We start from the raw sequence: 14,003 nt of genomic DNA, 5'->3' as shown, positions 1-14,003 counted from the left end.
TGAAGTACAAGTCAAAAGGTCTTCGCAAGCATTGAGATCAAGGCGCGAGCGGAAGCGGGACGTGGCGCGGCCAGTCGGTCTAGGCGGTCATGGACGCCGAGTGCTGAACACCGACCGAGTCCGAACCGCTGTCTTGCTCGTGTCCAATCGTGTAGCCGGCGCGGCTGAGTCGTTCCGAGGGGTCACCGACAACCGCGACGACTACCGAAATATCGTCGTGCTTACCACCAACATAATGCAGACCTTCTTCCATGGCTCGCTGCTGGAACGGCGAACTGACGGCTCGCGAGTCCTCCGAGACGGCCTTGGCACGCGAGCACAATGCCTCGGAGACGAGCTGAGGGCAAAAGTCGTCCGGGAGGCGGTATTCGTCCTGTCCGTCGATGGCTCGATTGCCGTCTTCGAGCGAGACCGTATCGTCTTCGGGAATCGGTTGAAGTGAGCTGGGCGGAGGAGCAAATTTTAGCACCTCTTCTACAATGTCTTCGTCGAACAGATTATCCACCAGCCCGTCGCTGCCTACGATGATGATGTCGCCCTTCTGCACCTTGACTGCCCATCGACCGGCATCGCGACGCGGCTCGTCCCATTCAGCTTCTTCGTCGTCCTCGCCGTCGGAGGCTGCGGCGGCGCCGGGGACTCCCTTGCGCGCTTCATCCATCGATGCGGCTGTGGTCGTGCCAAGCGGATTGGGAGCGTTGTCATCGAGATCGTCTGAGGCGCCCGACTGCAGGAATCCGTCGCGTGACAAGGTGCGGTTGGCTGCGATGGTGACACTCTCGGCCGTGTGACCCATCATGCCGAGCTGCACCGGGAAGTTGAAGGAATGCTGTTGCTCAGTGGAACGGAAGAGCAGTTCGCCGGCACGGATGATGAGCAGGACACAGTCCCCCAGATTGGCGATGCGTAGCTCGTCACCCCTAAGCACCGCGAGAAGTGCCGTTGATGATCCGAGAATACCCTCACGTCGTGATGCGCGAACGCAACGCTCCCAGGCAACGTGCATGACTTCGACCGGGTCGAGCTGCTCCCACTCTCGCAGCTTCTTGCCGCCCTGAGCCGCAAGCTCGTCAGCGCTGAGACTGTCAAATTTGCTGAGCTCGGCGGCGCAGAAGTGCATGAGAAGGCGAGAGAAGAGTGCTGGATCTGCTCCGGCGCGCGATGCCCACCCGCCCACGCCATCTGCTACACCGATGGAATCGGGTCGCAAGAAATAAGCGTCTTCGCCAACCTGCACAGACTGAAGTCGATCCTGAACGATGCGGCCGTGCTCGCGGATGGGAGAATTTAGTCCGAGACGGCGGCCGTCTTCGCCGACGACCATCTCGCCTCCCAGCTTCTCTTTCGGCGTGGCTGGTCCGGAGGCTGAAGTCGAGCCAGTCAGGAAATCGGCGGCAGCGGCGAGCATGCTAACGGCACCGGATCGGGCGACTGGCTTAGGTGCCGCTTGCACACGCTTGCCATTGCCGCGCACAGCGGCCCACGGGTGACGCTTGGGAATGCCGTAGGCGCCGTGCTCAAAGGAGTAGTGGAGCCTGCGCTGCTTTGGCGAAGTAAATGAGCTTGTCCAGAGCGACGAAGATTCGGAAGCGTCCGACGGTCCGGCTGCAGCCGCTGCGGCTGCTCCACGACGTTGGTCGAAATTGCCGCGTGCTGCTGTGGTCAGGACAGAGGTCGGTCCGAGAAGCGCAGTCTCAATCTGATACGGCGAAAGGGAGTTGTTCTGCGTGGGAGTGCTGGAACCGCTGCCATGACCACCGGACGAGTCCTGCTGAGCGGTTGAAGTTGCGAGGCTTGGGCGTGCAGAGACAGTTGGGGTTGGGGGTCGCGAGGACGAGGAAGATGAGCTATGTGACGAGCGCGACGACTTGGAGGACGACGCGAATGGCTGCCATGTTGAAGTGGTGGTCTCATCCGGATGCTGGTCGAGCGAGTCGGTCTCGTCTCTGTCAGGAGCAATAACGGAATGACATTCGGACGCCGAGGCGAAGCGACCTGAGCTGCCAAGGGAGCCATTCGCTAGGGAGTCCACGCGTGCGTTGAATGCGTGTGAGCTGGTGTTGAGAAGATTGACGGGAATGCGGTAAGGTGAGAAAAGCGAGGCATCGGAATTGAAAGGGGAAGCCGAAAGAAACGAGAGGCTGTCCAAGCCTTGCTCGAGCGAGTCAGGACTCGAGGATTGCGCCGAGTACGAGTAGGAGGCTGGTGCAGAGGTGTCCGAGACGTTCCAAAGGGGTACATAATCTGCAGAGGATGAACCGGCGTTACGACGACGAACAAAAGACGTGTCGGCTGCGCTGGCTTCCAGAGAAGCAGCTTGATTGGAAGCATCCAGCGATGAGGTGGCTACTGAGCTGAGAGCATGGGACGCGGCAGCGTTGGGAAAGAAGATGTGTACACTTCGTGTGTGGGGTATTGAGTTGAAAGACTGAGTGCGGTTTGCGGGTATACGGTCAAAAGACGAGACGGTGAAGGGAGATGTGGACGGTCTTGCTAGATGGCGGGCGGCGGCGGAGATGGAAGCAGGACACGGAAGCTGGACTGCGAGATCCGCGAGGGTAAGCGCTGATGTGGATGCGAAGTCGTTGTCGAAAGGGCTGAAGGTAGTGCGTGGCGCGGCCTCGGGAGACCGAACAAGGCCAAGGACCTGCTCGGCATGTAGGTCGCGAGCCCAACGAGGGTCATTCACAACATGTCCGTTGCTGGCGAAGGCGAGTTGTGATGATTCTGCGCGAGAATTAGAGGATGAAAAGGTATCTGACGCTGCAGGACCAGCCGATGCGATTTCCGACGCAGCGTAAGTAAGAGGACCGATAAATGGCTGCTGTGATGGTGAGGACGTTGGCTGAGCGGCAGCTAGGGCGGAGCTGGCCGGGCTGCTTGGCTGACCTGACGACAAGGTGAGTGAGCTGATGGGGGCGATGGCGGCTGAGCGTCGCCGCGGAGTGCCTCTTCTGGCGTGAGCTATGAGGGAGGTGGAGCGAGATGAGACGGCGGCGGTGCGAGTGAAAAGGCCATGGTTGGGAAACTTTGACATTGTCGCCGCTGGCTAGCCGCGCAAGCCTGCAAGCACAACCTAGTGAGACGAAGCGGAGGTTCTGGCGAGCAGACCAGACCAGGGAGCTTGCGAGCCGCACAGACGCACCAATGCTGTACGACGATGTTTGCGCGCGCGATGCAGTTTGTAGAGTATGAAGGGGAAGTGTTAACCCGTTTGACGCGTAGAGCTGCCCGTCCTTTCTGATTTGCAGTCAATGCGAGTGTGTTGCTGACGGTCCCAAGGTCGCCAGAGTGATGCGACACCAATGTATGAGGGATGACGATGTGACGAGCTCTGCAGCCGGCTCGAATAGGAGCGACGACGGTGGTGATGTGGGAAGTACCGGATGGTGGTGTCAAATTTGGGATGTGAATAGTTCGCGTCGATTGCTATCGATACGGCCCAGAGCCGAACTTAGCGCACTATCTCTGTGTGTGGAATCGCTGCTGCTGCAAATTGACACTTTGCATCGAGCCGAAAATTGCTCTGACGCCTCCGCTCACTTTTCTCGGAAGAGAATCCGCTGCATCCAGAGACATCAGCTTTGACGGGCCGATAAACTGTGACTTGACGCTGCCGCCTTTCGAAATTTTGTCGAAATTTAGAGCGAAGAGGCGGTATGTCCGTGCATGCGGAGAAGACGAGGCGCATGACAGGACTGCAGAGCGTAGGGACGACTCGATGTCGCTGGAGACTGCAGCAGTCGGATAGAGGCGCTCTAAGCTAGGCTCGGACGTCTCGTTCTGCGGGTTCCTCCGTGCACGACAGGCACCTCAAACGAGCTTCGTTGCGAGGAAAGACAAGCGTGTCAAGTCTACGGAGCCATACGTTATACCGTTTGTCAACACGCGGCCATTCACATTGATTGTGTCTATCGTCGCAACCTGACTCGGTGGAGTGATGGCCTAAGAGATGCTGGATGTGATTCGGCTGTTCCGCAAGCTGTCTGCCAGCCTTTTGGCTTGGCACGCGCTTCGAATCGAGGACCCTGACTCACCTGTCAAACCGTCCGCCCTGCCCGACCCGAATTGGTGTTCAGTCTAACACGGAACAGCCTCTGCAAATTCGGCTAAGGTCTCACAGTGGGCGCGTGTCGACTGTGCTCTCAGCGAATAAGACTGAGCCCACGCTCGGCAACGCCCACTCTGAGGAAACCGGCTCAACATTCTGACTTGCAATCCATCCTCTTTCCATGGTCTTCACCTTCTGTCATCTGAAACATCTCCTTACCTCGACTGCCCGCTGGAAAGTTTGGTCTGCTGTCAACATCGATCTACGTCGACCCAGCCGTTCCAGAGCATCGCCCGCCCCGATTCACCGCGTCCTCGCCTCATCTCACCAGCACAGTGCGACCCACCAGCCCTTTGCGTCGCTGCACGTGTAGGTAGGGTGTGTCACCTCGTGTCTCGACAGCTCTCTTCGCTGCGAGCACTCACCCTCCTCACAGCCAGTGGTGACGTTTGCTAGCGACAATTGCGGTGCGCGTGTGAATGCAGCGAGTGACAACTACCGGCGCTCGGTAGCTTCATTTCCTCGGTCACACCACCGACAGCAAGAGGTGTCAACGATCGAGGACGAAACTCTAATCGCGATCCCTCTGTTCTTCTCACCACATCCCGAACTTCGCTGCTTCCGGCCCGAATCTATCTCGCGCTGCTGCCGCTCCAAGCTCTAGCGCCACCGATCCTTGCCAGCACACAAGCTCGCACTGTGACACATCTTCGGCAGTTTCCGCACTTGCTGTCTCGCCTCCCAGTCGGTCAATTCGACTCAGCAGTACATCCACAACTCCGTGAACTGACCAAATCCTCACCGAGGTCGCCGACATCCTCTTAAACAACTTTCTCGTCACGCTTCGCCGTCTCTCAGCTGCCGGCCGCTGCTTCGGTCCACTCCCTTTTGCTGGCGTTACCTGCTTCGGAATTCAACGGCACATTTCACATCCCTGATCTGCACTCAATCGTCTCGTCTCTCAACCCATCATGGCTCGCAAGGACTCCTCGTCCTCCGAAATGAGGTACACGTGCGATCAAGCAGGTTGCACCAAAAGCTACTCGCGCCCCGACCATCTCCTTCGACACAAACTCAATCACGACCAGGCTCGCGTTCTATGCTGCAATCAGTGCGATCGCACCTTTGTCCGACAAGACCTTCTCGTTCGTCATCTCGAGAGGCATGCGCTACGAGGTAAGACTCTCGGTAGATGGTCGAACCGAGACAAGGACGGCGACGCAGGTGACGATCCAGATGAGACAGCCGGCTCCTCTTCATCGCCTCGCAAGCCTACATCAACGTCAAACAAACGTCGCAGATCTACTGCTGCTTCCAAGTCCAGTCGTCATTCCAACACCAACATGGATTCGCAGCATGTCCGCAACTCGGACGAAGAGGACCAGGATCAGGATTCTGCCAATGAGGATGCAATGCGTGATCACGAAGCCTCGAACCTAGCACAGCAGCTCTCTCATAGTGCTCAATCGCAACAGCCTATCTCTCCGTCCTGGTCAAACGTGGCTTCGGGTCCTATCAGCACTTCTGGCACACAGGTCCCTCCGTCCTCGTCCACACCGTACGCGACGGCAGCAGGCTGGTCGTCGAATCCCCCCATGTCACCTCCAGCGTCGCGTCCTTTGCACTCGTACTCAGCTAGCTCGGTTTCCTACCATGGCGATCGGCACAACGGTCGAACTTCAATTGCCGGCCTCGACAGCCATACAACCACCGTCGCTCACCCAAATCCCTACGCTCCTTCGTCGTATCGCAATGAGGCCGCGTGGTCTGGCGCACCTGCGCACTCCAACGTCAGACGAAATCCGGCTCCCGGCAGCGGTCTTGCTACGAATGACACTTTCCGATGGCTACCAGGCGACTCGGTCACCAATGCTTCGTCCAGTGGAAGCTATGCTCCGCCACCGTCTGCCTCTTACATGGTCGCTTGGAACGAAGCGTCGCACGACGCCACGCATCAAGATGCGTCTATGCCGTTGACTGAGCTCGACACCGCAGCTGCGGTCGCCAGCGGCGCGAGGTCGTCTTCCACCTTGCCTCCTCCAAACCAAGACATCTTTCCGTTCGCACCGCCGATCGTCGACCATACTGCTGACTTTGGCTGGCTCTTTGACGGTGTCGATCCCTTCGGCGGCTCCAACTTCGGCGGAAGTGCCGGTCGAACCAACACTGCTGTCAACAATGCGCGGGGACCTCACTCCCAGACTTCTGGCTTCTCCCCAAGCAGCTCAGACGGCCTCGGAGGCTTTCTCGGCAACGTGCACGGTTCCAACAACGGCGTTGCACCAGGCGGCGGGACAGGCGATGCTTCAAGCTTTGGCCGCGGCATGAGCTCCGATGGCATCCTCATGTCTGGCAGCGAGGTCGAGACTCCCAATGCGCTCGAGGATCTTGCTTACTTTGCGACACTGCAGGCTGACATTCCAAGTCGTGTCACCTACCATCTCGACCCGGTCGCACACCACCGACTCCTCATCTTCCTTCAATCCGTCAGTGAGCTGCCAAATTCGCCTCTCTTCACTCCTTCCGTCTTGAGATGCTACATTTATCTCTTTTTCGTCAAGTTCAACCGCCTCTATCCGCTCATCCATGAGCCGACTTTCGCAGCCAGCACCACCGACCCCATGCTCTTGAGCGCCATTGTCGTCATCGGAGCACACTTTGCCGGCCTGCCAGCCCACGAGCTGGCTGTGCGCATAGCTCAAAAGATCTGGGGCGCCGTCGTCAGTCTCGAAGACTTCCGTCCAGCGCGCGCTACCTTGCCCATGCTCCAGGCGCTCGTCCTCACCGAATGCTTTGGCAAGATGATGAGTACCCGACCGCAGCACGAGATGTCTCATCTCTTCCACAACTTTATCGTCACACTCGCCCGCAGGAACGCCGTCTTCAACGCCAGCACTCCGAGCCAGACTCACTTCGACGACTCAGAAGAGTCCTGGAGAAGCTGGGCCCGAGAGGAGGAAAAGAAGCGCATTGCACTCTTTGAGTTCATGCTCGATGCACAGCATGCCACCATCTTCCGACACATTCCTTCGCTCTCTGCATTCCAGATCCAGCTCAACCTTCCTTGCAGCGATGACGAATGGAACAAGGCCACACCTGAGGCCTGGTACCGATTCCGTAAGCGCACAGGCTACAAGCCCCCCGGTCCTTTCATCCCTGCACTCAAGGCGTGTCTCAGCCCCGCCAAGACACCGCAGGAGCTGGACGCGTTCCCACGCTTCGTGCTTCTGCACGGCCTCATGAGCATCGCTTACGATCTACAATGGAAGCAAAATGTCTTGCTCGGCGCCGAGTCATCGCCGGGTGGCAGTAGAAGTGGCGACAACGGCATCGGCAACTGGAAGGATCGCCTTTCGGCAGCATACTCATCCTTGCAGGCACGCATGGATATCGCCTACATCAAAGCGGATGAAGAGTCGAGTACACGTCTCATCAATAGAGCGACGCCAAGTCTGGTGACGGCAGCTCAGATCGCTTTGTTTGCCGACATTATCGACATACAGATCTACGCCGGCCTCCCCTCGGTCCTTGGCCGCTTTATCGATCGTTCCACTTTCAACGCCTCTCGTCGATCGGTCAAAGAGTGGGCGCGCACCTCGGATGGGCGGACGGCAGTCTGGTACGCCGTCAACTTCCTGCGTACTTCATTGCTCGGCACGGGCACCGAATCTTATGGCACCATCCAGGCCTTCAAGAGCGGAGACTCCGCATCTGTAGCCAACGATGAAGGACGCGACGCCGAAGCGTCAGTGTCGTACCCGGGCTTGCGCGACAGCGAGACTGGCACTGGCATTGCAAGTGCGTCGCCAGCAGCTCGGAAAGGTCCCGACAGTCAACACGGTATAGATGAGGTCCTGCACCACCGTTGGTGCCAGTATCTGTGCGCGCTCGTCATTTGGGCTTACGGACACGCATTGACAAACCCTCGAGCTGGGGCAGCTGCCGCCGACCAGGGTCACTCAGGCCCTGCCACCGCTGGCTCCGGCTCAGCTTCGACGACTCGACCCGGGTCTGCGCAGCACAATGGCAGTTCGAGCCTGAACACCACCATTCCCAACTCGCCGGGATCGTTTCAAGGCCAGGTCTCGGCTGAACGAACACCCATTGGCGGCAATCCTAGTGTCGCTGGAGCCGCCTCGACATGGACGCTCAAACCGGAAGGCATCGACTTTCTTGAGCGCATGTCGACCAAGACGGCGGATGACATTGCTCACGTCGAGTGCAAATGCTACACTCGTGCGGTGCTCGATATGGTCGAAAGGGAGGTCAGGGCATCGCGGTGGGAGCTCGGTCGTGAAGCTTCAGGCGTGTTGCGGAAGCTGATCTCGAATCATCAACTACCGCTGTGGGATCGTTCGAACAATGTTGGCTCGGCGGAGACGTCGCGCAGGAACGATCCGGCTTCTCTGCCACTTCAACAGCAGTCGAGATCTAGCGTACTCAAAGAGGATCCGGATGGCCCCAACGGATCGACAGGCTCGGTGCTCGGGATATCCGCACTCACTTCACCGGCTCACAAGACATCTTTCCTGCCAGAGCGAGGGATCGCGTCCAGTCCGCGCGTCATCGGCATCTCTGGCTCAGGTTGCCCGCCGAGGTCAGCGATCTGATCGATGAAGCAACGTCCTCTCGTAAGGCTCTGGATAGCTTCTGAGCTTCACAAATTCATAAGATCATCAACCAAATTGCTCGACTGTGTCTACAGATACGTCGGTCATGTTCGTGCGCTAGGCAGTCAACCGTTTGTTCAAGGTGCACGCGAATCATCTTTTGAGGTGAAACAAGGTGAAGCAAACACGCGTGGGCTCACTAGGAGACTCCGACTTTACTTTTGCTTCTTGAGTTGAGGACGGAGTGCTTGCAAGGCATTGAGACGCTCTGCCAAGGTGGGATGCGAGTAATGGTACGCAGAGAAGAGAGGGTCGTGATGCATGGTTGACAAATTCTGCACGTGAAGCTTGATGAGAGCCTTGCCGAGCAGATCGACGTACTCTTGCTTTTGATTGGGGTCCACCTTGGCAGCTGCATTCTCCTTGTCGGCGTTGAACTCGGCCGCAGCAGCGAGCTCAGAGGGTGTAGGTCCAGGGCGCGTGAGCTTGGCAGCGAAGCGATCGGCGGCGTACTCCATCCTGCGAACCGCGGAGTTGAGCAAGAACTTGACGAGCGCATCCGTCGGGTTGAGGACGAGCTGGAACAACTCAAGACCGATGATGACAGGCAGGTAGTTGAGCAGCTGCGAAGATGGCGTGCCAGCCACCTTTTCGAGGAGGGAGGGGCCGACCTGGAAGCCGAAGGATCGGTAGAGCGAGACATTGTTGATGAACAGAGTGAAGAGGCTCATGGTGAACCAGATCTGCACCTGAGACAAGACGAGGAGCTTGGTTGGGTCGTTGTTAGCGTAGTGACCGAGCTCGTGTGCCAGCACGGCTTCGATCTCGTCCGATGTCGACTTTTCGATAAGCGTGTCAAAGATGACGATGTGTTTGTTCCCGCCCGGAATCACACCAAAGAAGTAGGCGTTGGAGTGAGACGATCGCTTGCTGCCATCGATGACGTAAATGTGTTTGAGTGGGAACTTGAGCGACGTTGCCAGCGCTACGACGCGGTCCCGGAGAGCGCCTTGAGGCAGAGGGGTGAGTTTGTTGAAGAGTGGCTGGATGACGGTAGGATACAGCACCATGGCGATGATCTGGAAGCTGAAGAGAAAGACGGCGACGTACGAGACGAAAGATGCGCCGGCCCACCGGATGATCCACAGCAACGCAGAGATGAGCGGCACGCCGATGACAAAGCCAAGCACCCATTCCTTGAGCGTGTCGGTCACAAAGGTGCGCATGGTCATCTTGTTGAATCCGTGTCGCTCCTCGATGACAAAGTTGCGGTACAGCGTGAGTGGCATGCCTGGGACTTCGCGGATAACAAACATGATCATCATCCATACGATCGATCTAGGAATCTCGCGATCGTTCTGCCCAAAGTGGGCCAGAATGGAACCAGCGAGTGTCCAGGTCCAGGCATAGACATCATAGTACACGAGAGCAACGCTGATGAGCTGGCTGACTGCCGATGAAAAGAAGGCGAAGCGCGCCTTGTCTCTGCCGTATACTTGCGACTTCTTGAATGTCTCGAGATCGACATGGCTTGCTAGGGTGGCGGGAGGTGTGTCAAGACTGTAGAGACGGTATTGACGGAGCGAGATGAGGGTCTCGAAGCTGTACACGAGCCAGAGAAGTGCTAGAACGAGCTGCTTCCATTGGATAGAAGGGTCATCGAGCGCGGATTGCAGGAGTGCAATCTTGTCCTGCACGAGGGAGAGCATGGCAGAGTCGGGTGTCGCGTCCCGACTGAGGTCTGCGCTTATAGTGTTCTGCTTAAACTGCTTCGCTGCGAGTATTCAGCGATGAGAGAAGACGCAAAGATGGTGTTTGTCTCAGCGACGAAAAGATTGGCGATGGACGGGAGGGGAGGCGGACAAAAGAGAATCCCGGAAGAAAAGCAAGCGCGCGTGTGTTGGCTGGCCCAAGCACTTAGCCGACATTTTCAACTCAGCCGACTCCGGAATGCTGGACATGAAGCTGTCAAAATCTGCGAAATCAGCATCTTAACATACCGCACATCCGCATCGTCATCATCTGGCCACGACCCCGTCACAGAATGATGTTGCACTCCTGCTTGTCACTTATAGCTCCGCGTCGAGAAAGATTCTGGTTTGGAACGATGAGGCCAGAATTGCATTAATTGCCTGCTGCAGCGCGACAGTGTCTTTGAAATGTACATATTGCTCGTTGTTTGTGCTATCGTAGTATGCGGGTCCAGCGTACACCCGGTAAGGCCTCTTCTCCCTTGCACCGCCAGCCTTCGCCAACGCCACTTGTACCCCCTCGAAATTCCCTCAGCTAACCAGCTTCCGCGATCGCAACATCACAGAACCGACTGTGACACATCTCCGGCCCTTCACAATGTGCGCGTCGCTGGCGTTGCAGCCCTTCCCGCGGTCCATGAAGAATACGTCCTTGTTGACGAGAATGCCTGCAACAACCGCCTAGGCAAGGAGATCGCTGTCTTGATGGAGGGCGGCTATATATGGCGCCATATGTATCTGCATCACGTTGTGGTGGAACCTCGCTCTCACTATAGGGGCCGTACACGGGGATGGCAACAAGCTCAACAACCGACGTTTCAACCTCAAGAGGGTCAAGGAACATGAGGAGAGTCTTTCTAGAGAGCGCTCAGTGGCTTCCTGGATCTGATAATTATGTGCCATTGCTCAAGGGGAAGGTCACATTCGCGATGCGTACCATTGCGGTCGCATCCACGTCAACGTTCAAGGAAACAGATGTCTCGCAATGTTCATAAACACAAGTAGAGATCAAGGCACTTTCGGCATCCTTGCAACCTGGGCTTGTCACTAGGGATGGTCGCTGCCGTACGGTTCAATTCGACTTCTTGGCTGGAAAGTGATCCCCCACGGACTTCAAGTCTGAAGGGCGTGAGCCTGGGACGCTACAATCACTTCGACCATGGTCTATCGGAGTGCAGAGTATGATTTGAAATAAGATTCGGGCATTGCAACGTCAGACGATCAACGCTGTATTCTACGTTGCATTCTTGTTCTGGTTTGATCTCTGCCTTTTCACCACAAAGCACAAAATTCTCTGCTGATGCGGTCAAATGCCCGCAGAAATAGTGGATCTGTCCACAGTAGCCACCTTTGATCTTACAAGCCAGATAGTACTTTCCCGGACAGTTGTGTTGGCTTCGTGTGCCCTTCCAGTTACTCACTAAGCAGTTGCCGATGTCACGATTAGGCCGAACAACATGGCCTGAAGCTCCGCCACAGTTCTGAAGACGTTTATGGAACAGGCCGGTCAATGGCGAGCCTGATCTGTTGTAAGGCAGGATCCCAGGTGGAAGATCCTCCTCTTGGGAATGATCCTCGAAGATCACAACCGAGGACTCGTTCCCCGACTGCCCCCTGCGGCAGTCCAGACCAGCGCTGTCGATGTTCGGCTGAGTAATCTGCGTAATATCCGTGGTGTTCTGTGTCATGGTGGTTTGCGCCAGAACTGCAACGGTCGTGCAGATAAGCAATGAAACCATTGATATAATCGTTTTGCGCAGCATTTGAGCCATGGAAATGGAAACGGAGGAGCGCTAGATACTTTTCCCCGCCTACGCTGGAGTTCGTTTCGTAGATGAACAGGTTGACGATATGACCTTCGGTAAAGCTGTTCGGACCCACTCTTGCGACCGTGTTGAACTCCGAAGTCTCCTCTGGTATCATTCGGATAGAAAGTCAAGGTGATGAGGTCCGATGTGGATGCACCCAAAGTAGCCCTTATGTTGACTGTACGCGCTAGACGTCAGGGCCTTCCGTGGAGTGTTGAATGCAGTTGTAGCCTGCCAGGGAATGACGGTGGTGTCCTCAATGTTTATCAAGGGGTCAACGAGGTATGGCTTTCGCGCTGCACACGCGAGAACGTGCCCGTATTTAAGTGTTTTGGTAATGATCATATTAGGGCTCCTCTTTGCCTGCACACTGGCGACTGCTAGCTCTCAAGCGTCGCGCCATGAGCTTTGATCTATGCGATACCAGTTGCCGAATAGATAATTCCCTGTGTCTCGTCAGTTCTGTCCATCATGTAACGATGCTATGCGGAACCAATTGACGAGCAGACATTCACTCTTGCCTCGTCGTTCTGACCGTCAGTGGAATGATGTTGATGAACAAGGGCACAGTTGTTGGCTTCATGTGCACGATCAGCGCTGCATCCATAAAGACCGCAAACTGTAAGCGTCGGCACAAACCTGCCGGCAAGCTGACTTCGGATTGAAGCCGAGCTCATGTGAACAACTTAACCGAACGGCATCATGCGCAGAATTGAACAACGACCGACAAGCTAACGGCCGAAAAGATTCATGCGGCTCCTGCGCTTTACAGTGACTTTGCACTGCACACTCTCCTATCGAGCTATCGCCAGTTCCGGAACAGTCACACGCTTCGGCTCAACCGCTTGAGCTCAAGGTCGCAACCTGAAATGGTTTTCAACTCGGTCTGCAGACAAAGAACGGGTACGATGGAGAAATTGATGCCTGCGACAACGATAAGCCGTTTCGAACGAGAAGAAGTGGCGCGTGCGCTGTTCCAAATTTTCATGGGTGTTAAACCAACTTCTGACATTTGCTCTTAAAAAATTCATCTCAGAGCCCTCGAAGCAACGGCCCAAGATCATAGCCAGCTCATGACCAGTCGGAGCTCGTCCCCTCGAAGATTGTGAGGCAGATCAACAGCGAACATTTTGCGGGCAGCAAATGATATCACGATGATCAGACGATCTTGGTCGAAACGTGCGCTACTGGTATGGTCAGGGTCACCTGAGCATCGCAGCAAAGTCCAAGAAGGATTCAGCCAACGTAACGACGTCTCGAGGAAACCGGCAAAAAGAATGCGTTAAATATTGCTGCACAACATCATAGCTTTTGAACGTATACTTGACCTTCTTTCAGTAAGCGGCGTAGTATCATTGTCTGCCGTGCTCTCGAAGACGTGAGCGAAGTCTACAAGATCTTATGCTGAGCTGTGGGAAGCTAATGCTTGCACCGCAAAAGACTTTGCTGCAAGTTCAGCATCTGGAGGAGCCCAACCAATTTGCCATTTTCGGCAAATATCTGGCCAACGTGGGTACAGGCGTGTCGTCACCATGGCCACGCCATCTCTCCACAGAATTCTCCACGGAAGCTTAGGGTTAGGGTTCCATTCAAGGTAGTCATTGGGGTGGTTGCTTGGACGCGGTGTGAAATACAAAAAGAAATACAAGCCTGAGACGTGTCTGTATTCACCTGAGGGACGGTCTGCTTCAAAAAAAGTTGAAATTTGTAGTGAGCAGGAGGATGGTCAGGGTTAGGGTTAGGGTTAGGGTTAGGGTTAGGGTTAGGGTTAGGGTTAGGGTTA

The 14,003-nt window shown here is 56.1% G+C and overlaps 4 protein-coding genes across 4 annotated transcripts; 1 reads left to right on the top strand and 3 right to left on the bottom strand.

Annotated features, from left to right (window-relative positions):
- Nucleotides 1-79: 79 nt before the first annotated feature.
- Nucleotides 80-3,037, bottom strand: PHSY_006531 (hypothetical protein; the record flags this gene model as incomplete). Its single annotated transcript, XM_012337131.1, has 1 exon — nucleotides 80-3,037. The coding sequence occupies one exon, from the start codon at nucleotides 3,035-3,037 to the stop codon at nucleotides 80-82; it is 2,958 nt and encodes a 985-aa protein (XP_012192521.1).
- A 2,015-nt stretch (nucleotides 3,038-5,052) lies between these two features.
- On the top strand, nucleotides 5,053-8,661 carry PHSY_006530 (putative protein of unknown function; the record flags this gene model as incomplete). Its single annotated transcript, XM_012337130.1, has 1 exon — nucleotides 5,053-8,661. One exon carries the CDS (start codon nucleotides 5,053-5,055, stop codon nucleotides 8,659-8,661), a length of 3,609 nt encoding a protein of 1,202 aa, XP_012192520.1.
- A 215-nt stretch (nucleotides 8,662-8,876) lies between these two features.
- On the bottom strand, nucleotides 8,877-10,370 carry PHSY_006529 (CaaX prenyl protease Ste24; the record flags this gene model as incomplete). Its single annotated transcript, XM_012337129.1, has 1 exon — nucleotides 8,877-10,370. The coding sequence occupies one exon, from the start codon at nucleotides 10,368-10,370 to the stop codon at nucleotides 8,877-8,879; it is 1,494 nt and encodes a 497-aa protein (XP_012192519.1).
- Nucleotides 10,371-11,560: 1,190 nt separating this feature from the next.
- Nucleotides 11,561-12,175, bottom strand: PHSY_006528 (hypothetical protein; the record flags this gene model as incomplete). Its single annotated transcript, XM_012337128.1, has 1 exon — nucleotides 11,561-12,175. One exon carries the CDS (start codon nucleotides 12,173-12,175, stop codon nucleotides 11,561-11,563), a length of 615 nt encoding a protein of 204 aa, XP_012192518.1.
- Between the last annotated feature and the right edge of the window lie 1,828 nt (nucleotides 12,176-14,003).

The sequence above is a fragment of the Pseudozyma hubeiensis genome (genome assembly GCF_000403515.1).
Source record: "Pseudozyma hubeiensis SY62 DNA, scaffold: PHS59, whole genome shotgun sequence".
NCBI classification, from domain to species: Eukaryota; Fungi; Basidiomycota; class Ustilaginomycetes; order Ustilaginales; family Ustilaginaceae; genus Pseudozyma; species Pseudozyma hubeiensis.
The sequence above is the reverse complement of the archived record's forward strand: the minus strand, read 5'-3'. Positions and strand labels throughout refer to the sequence as shown.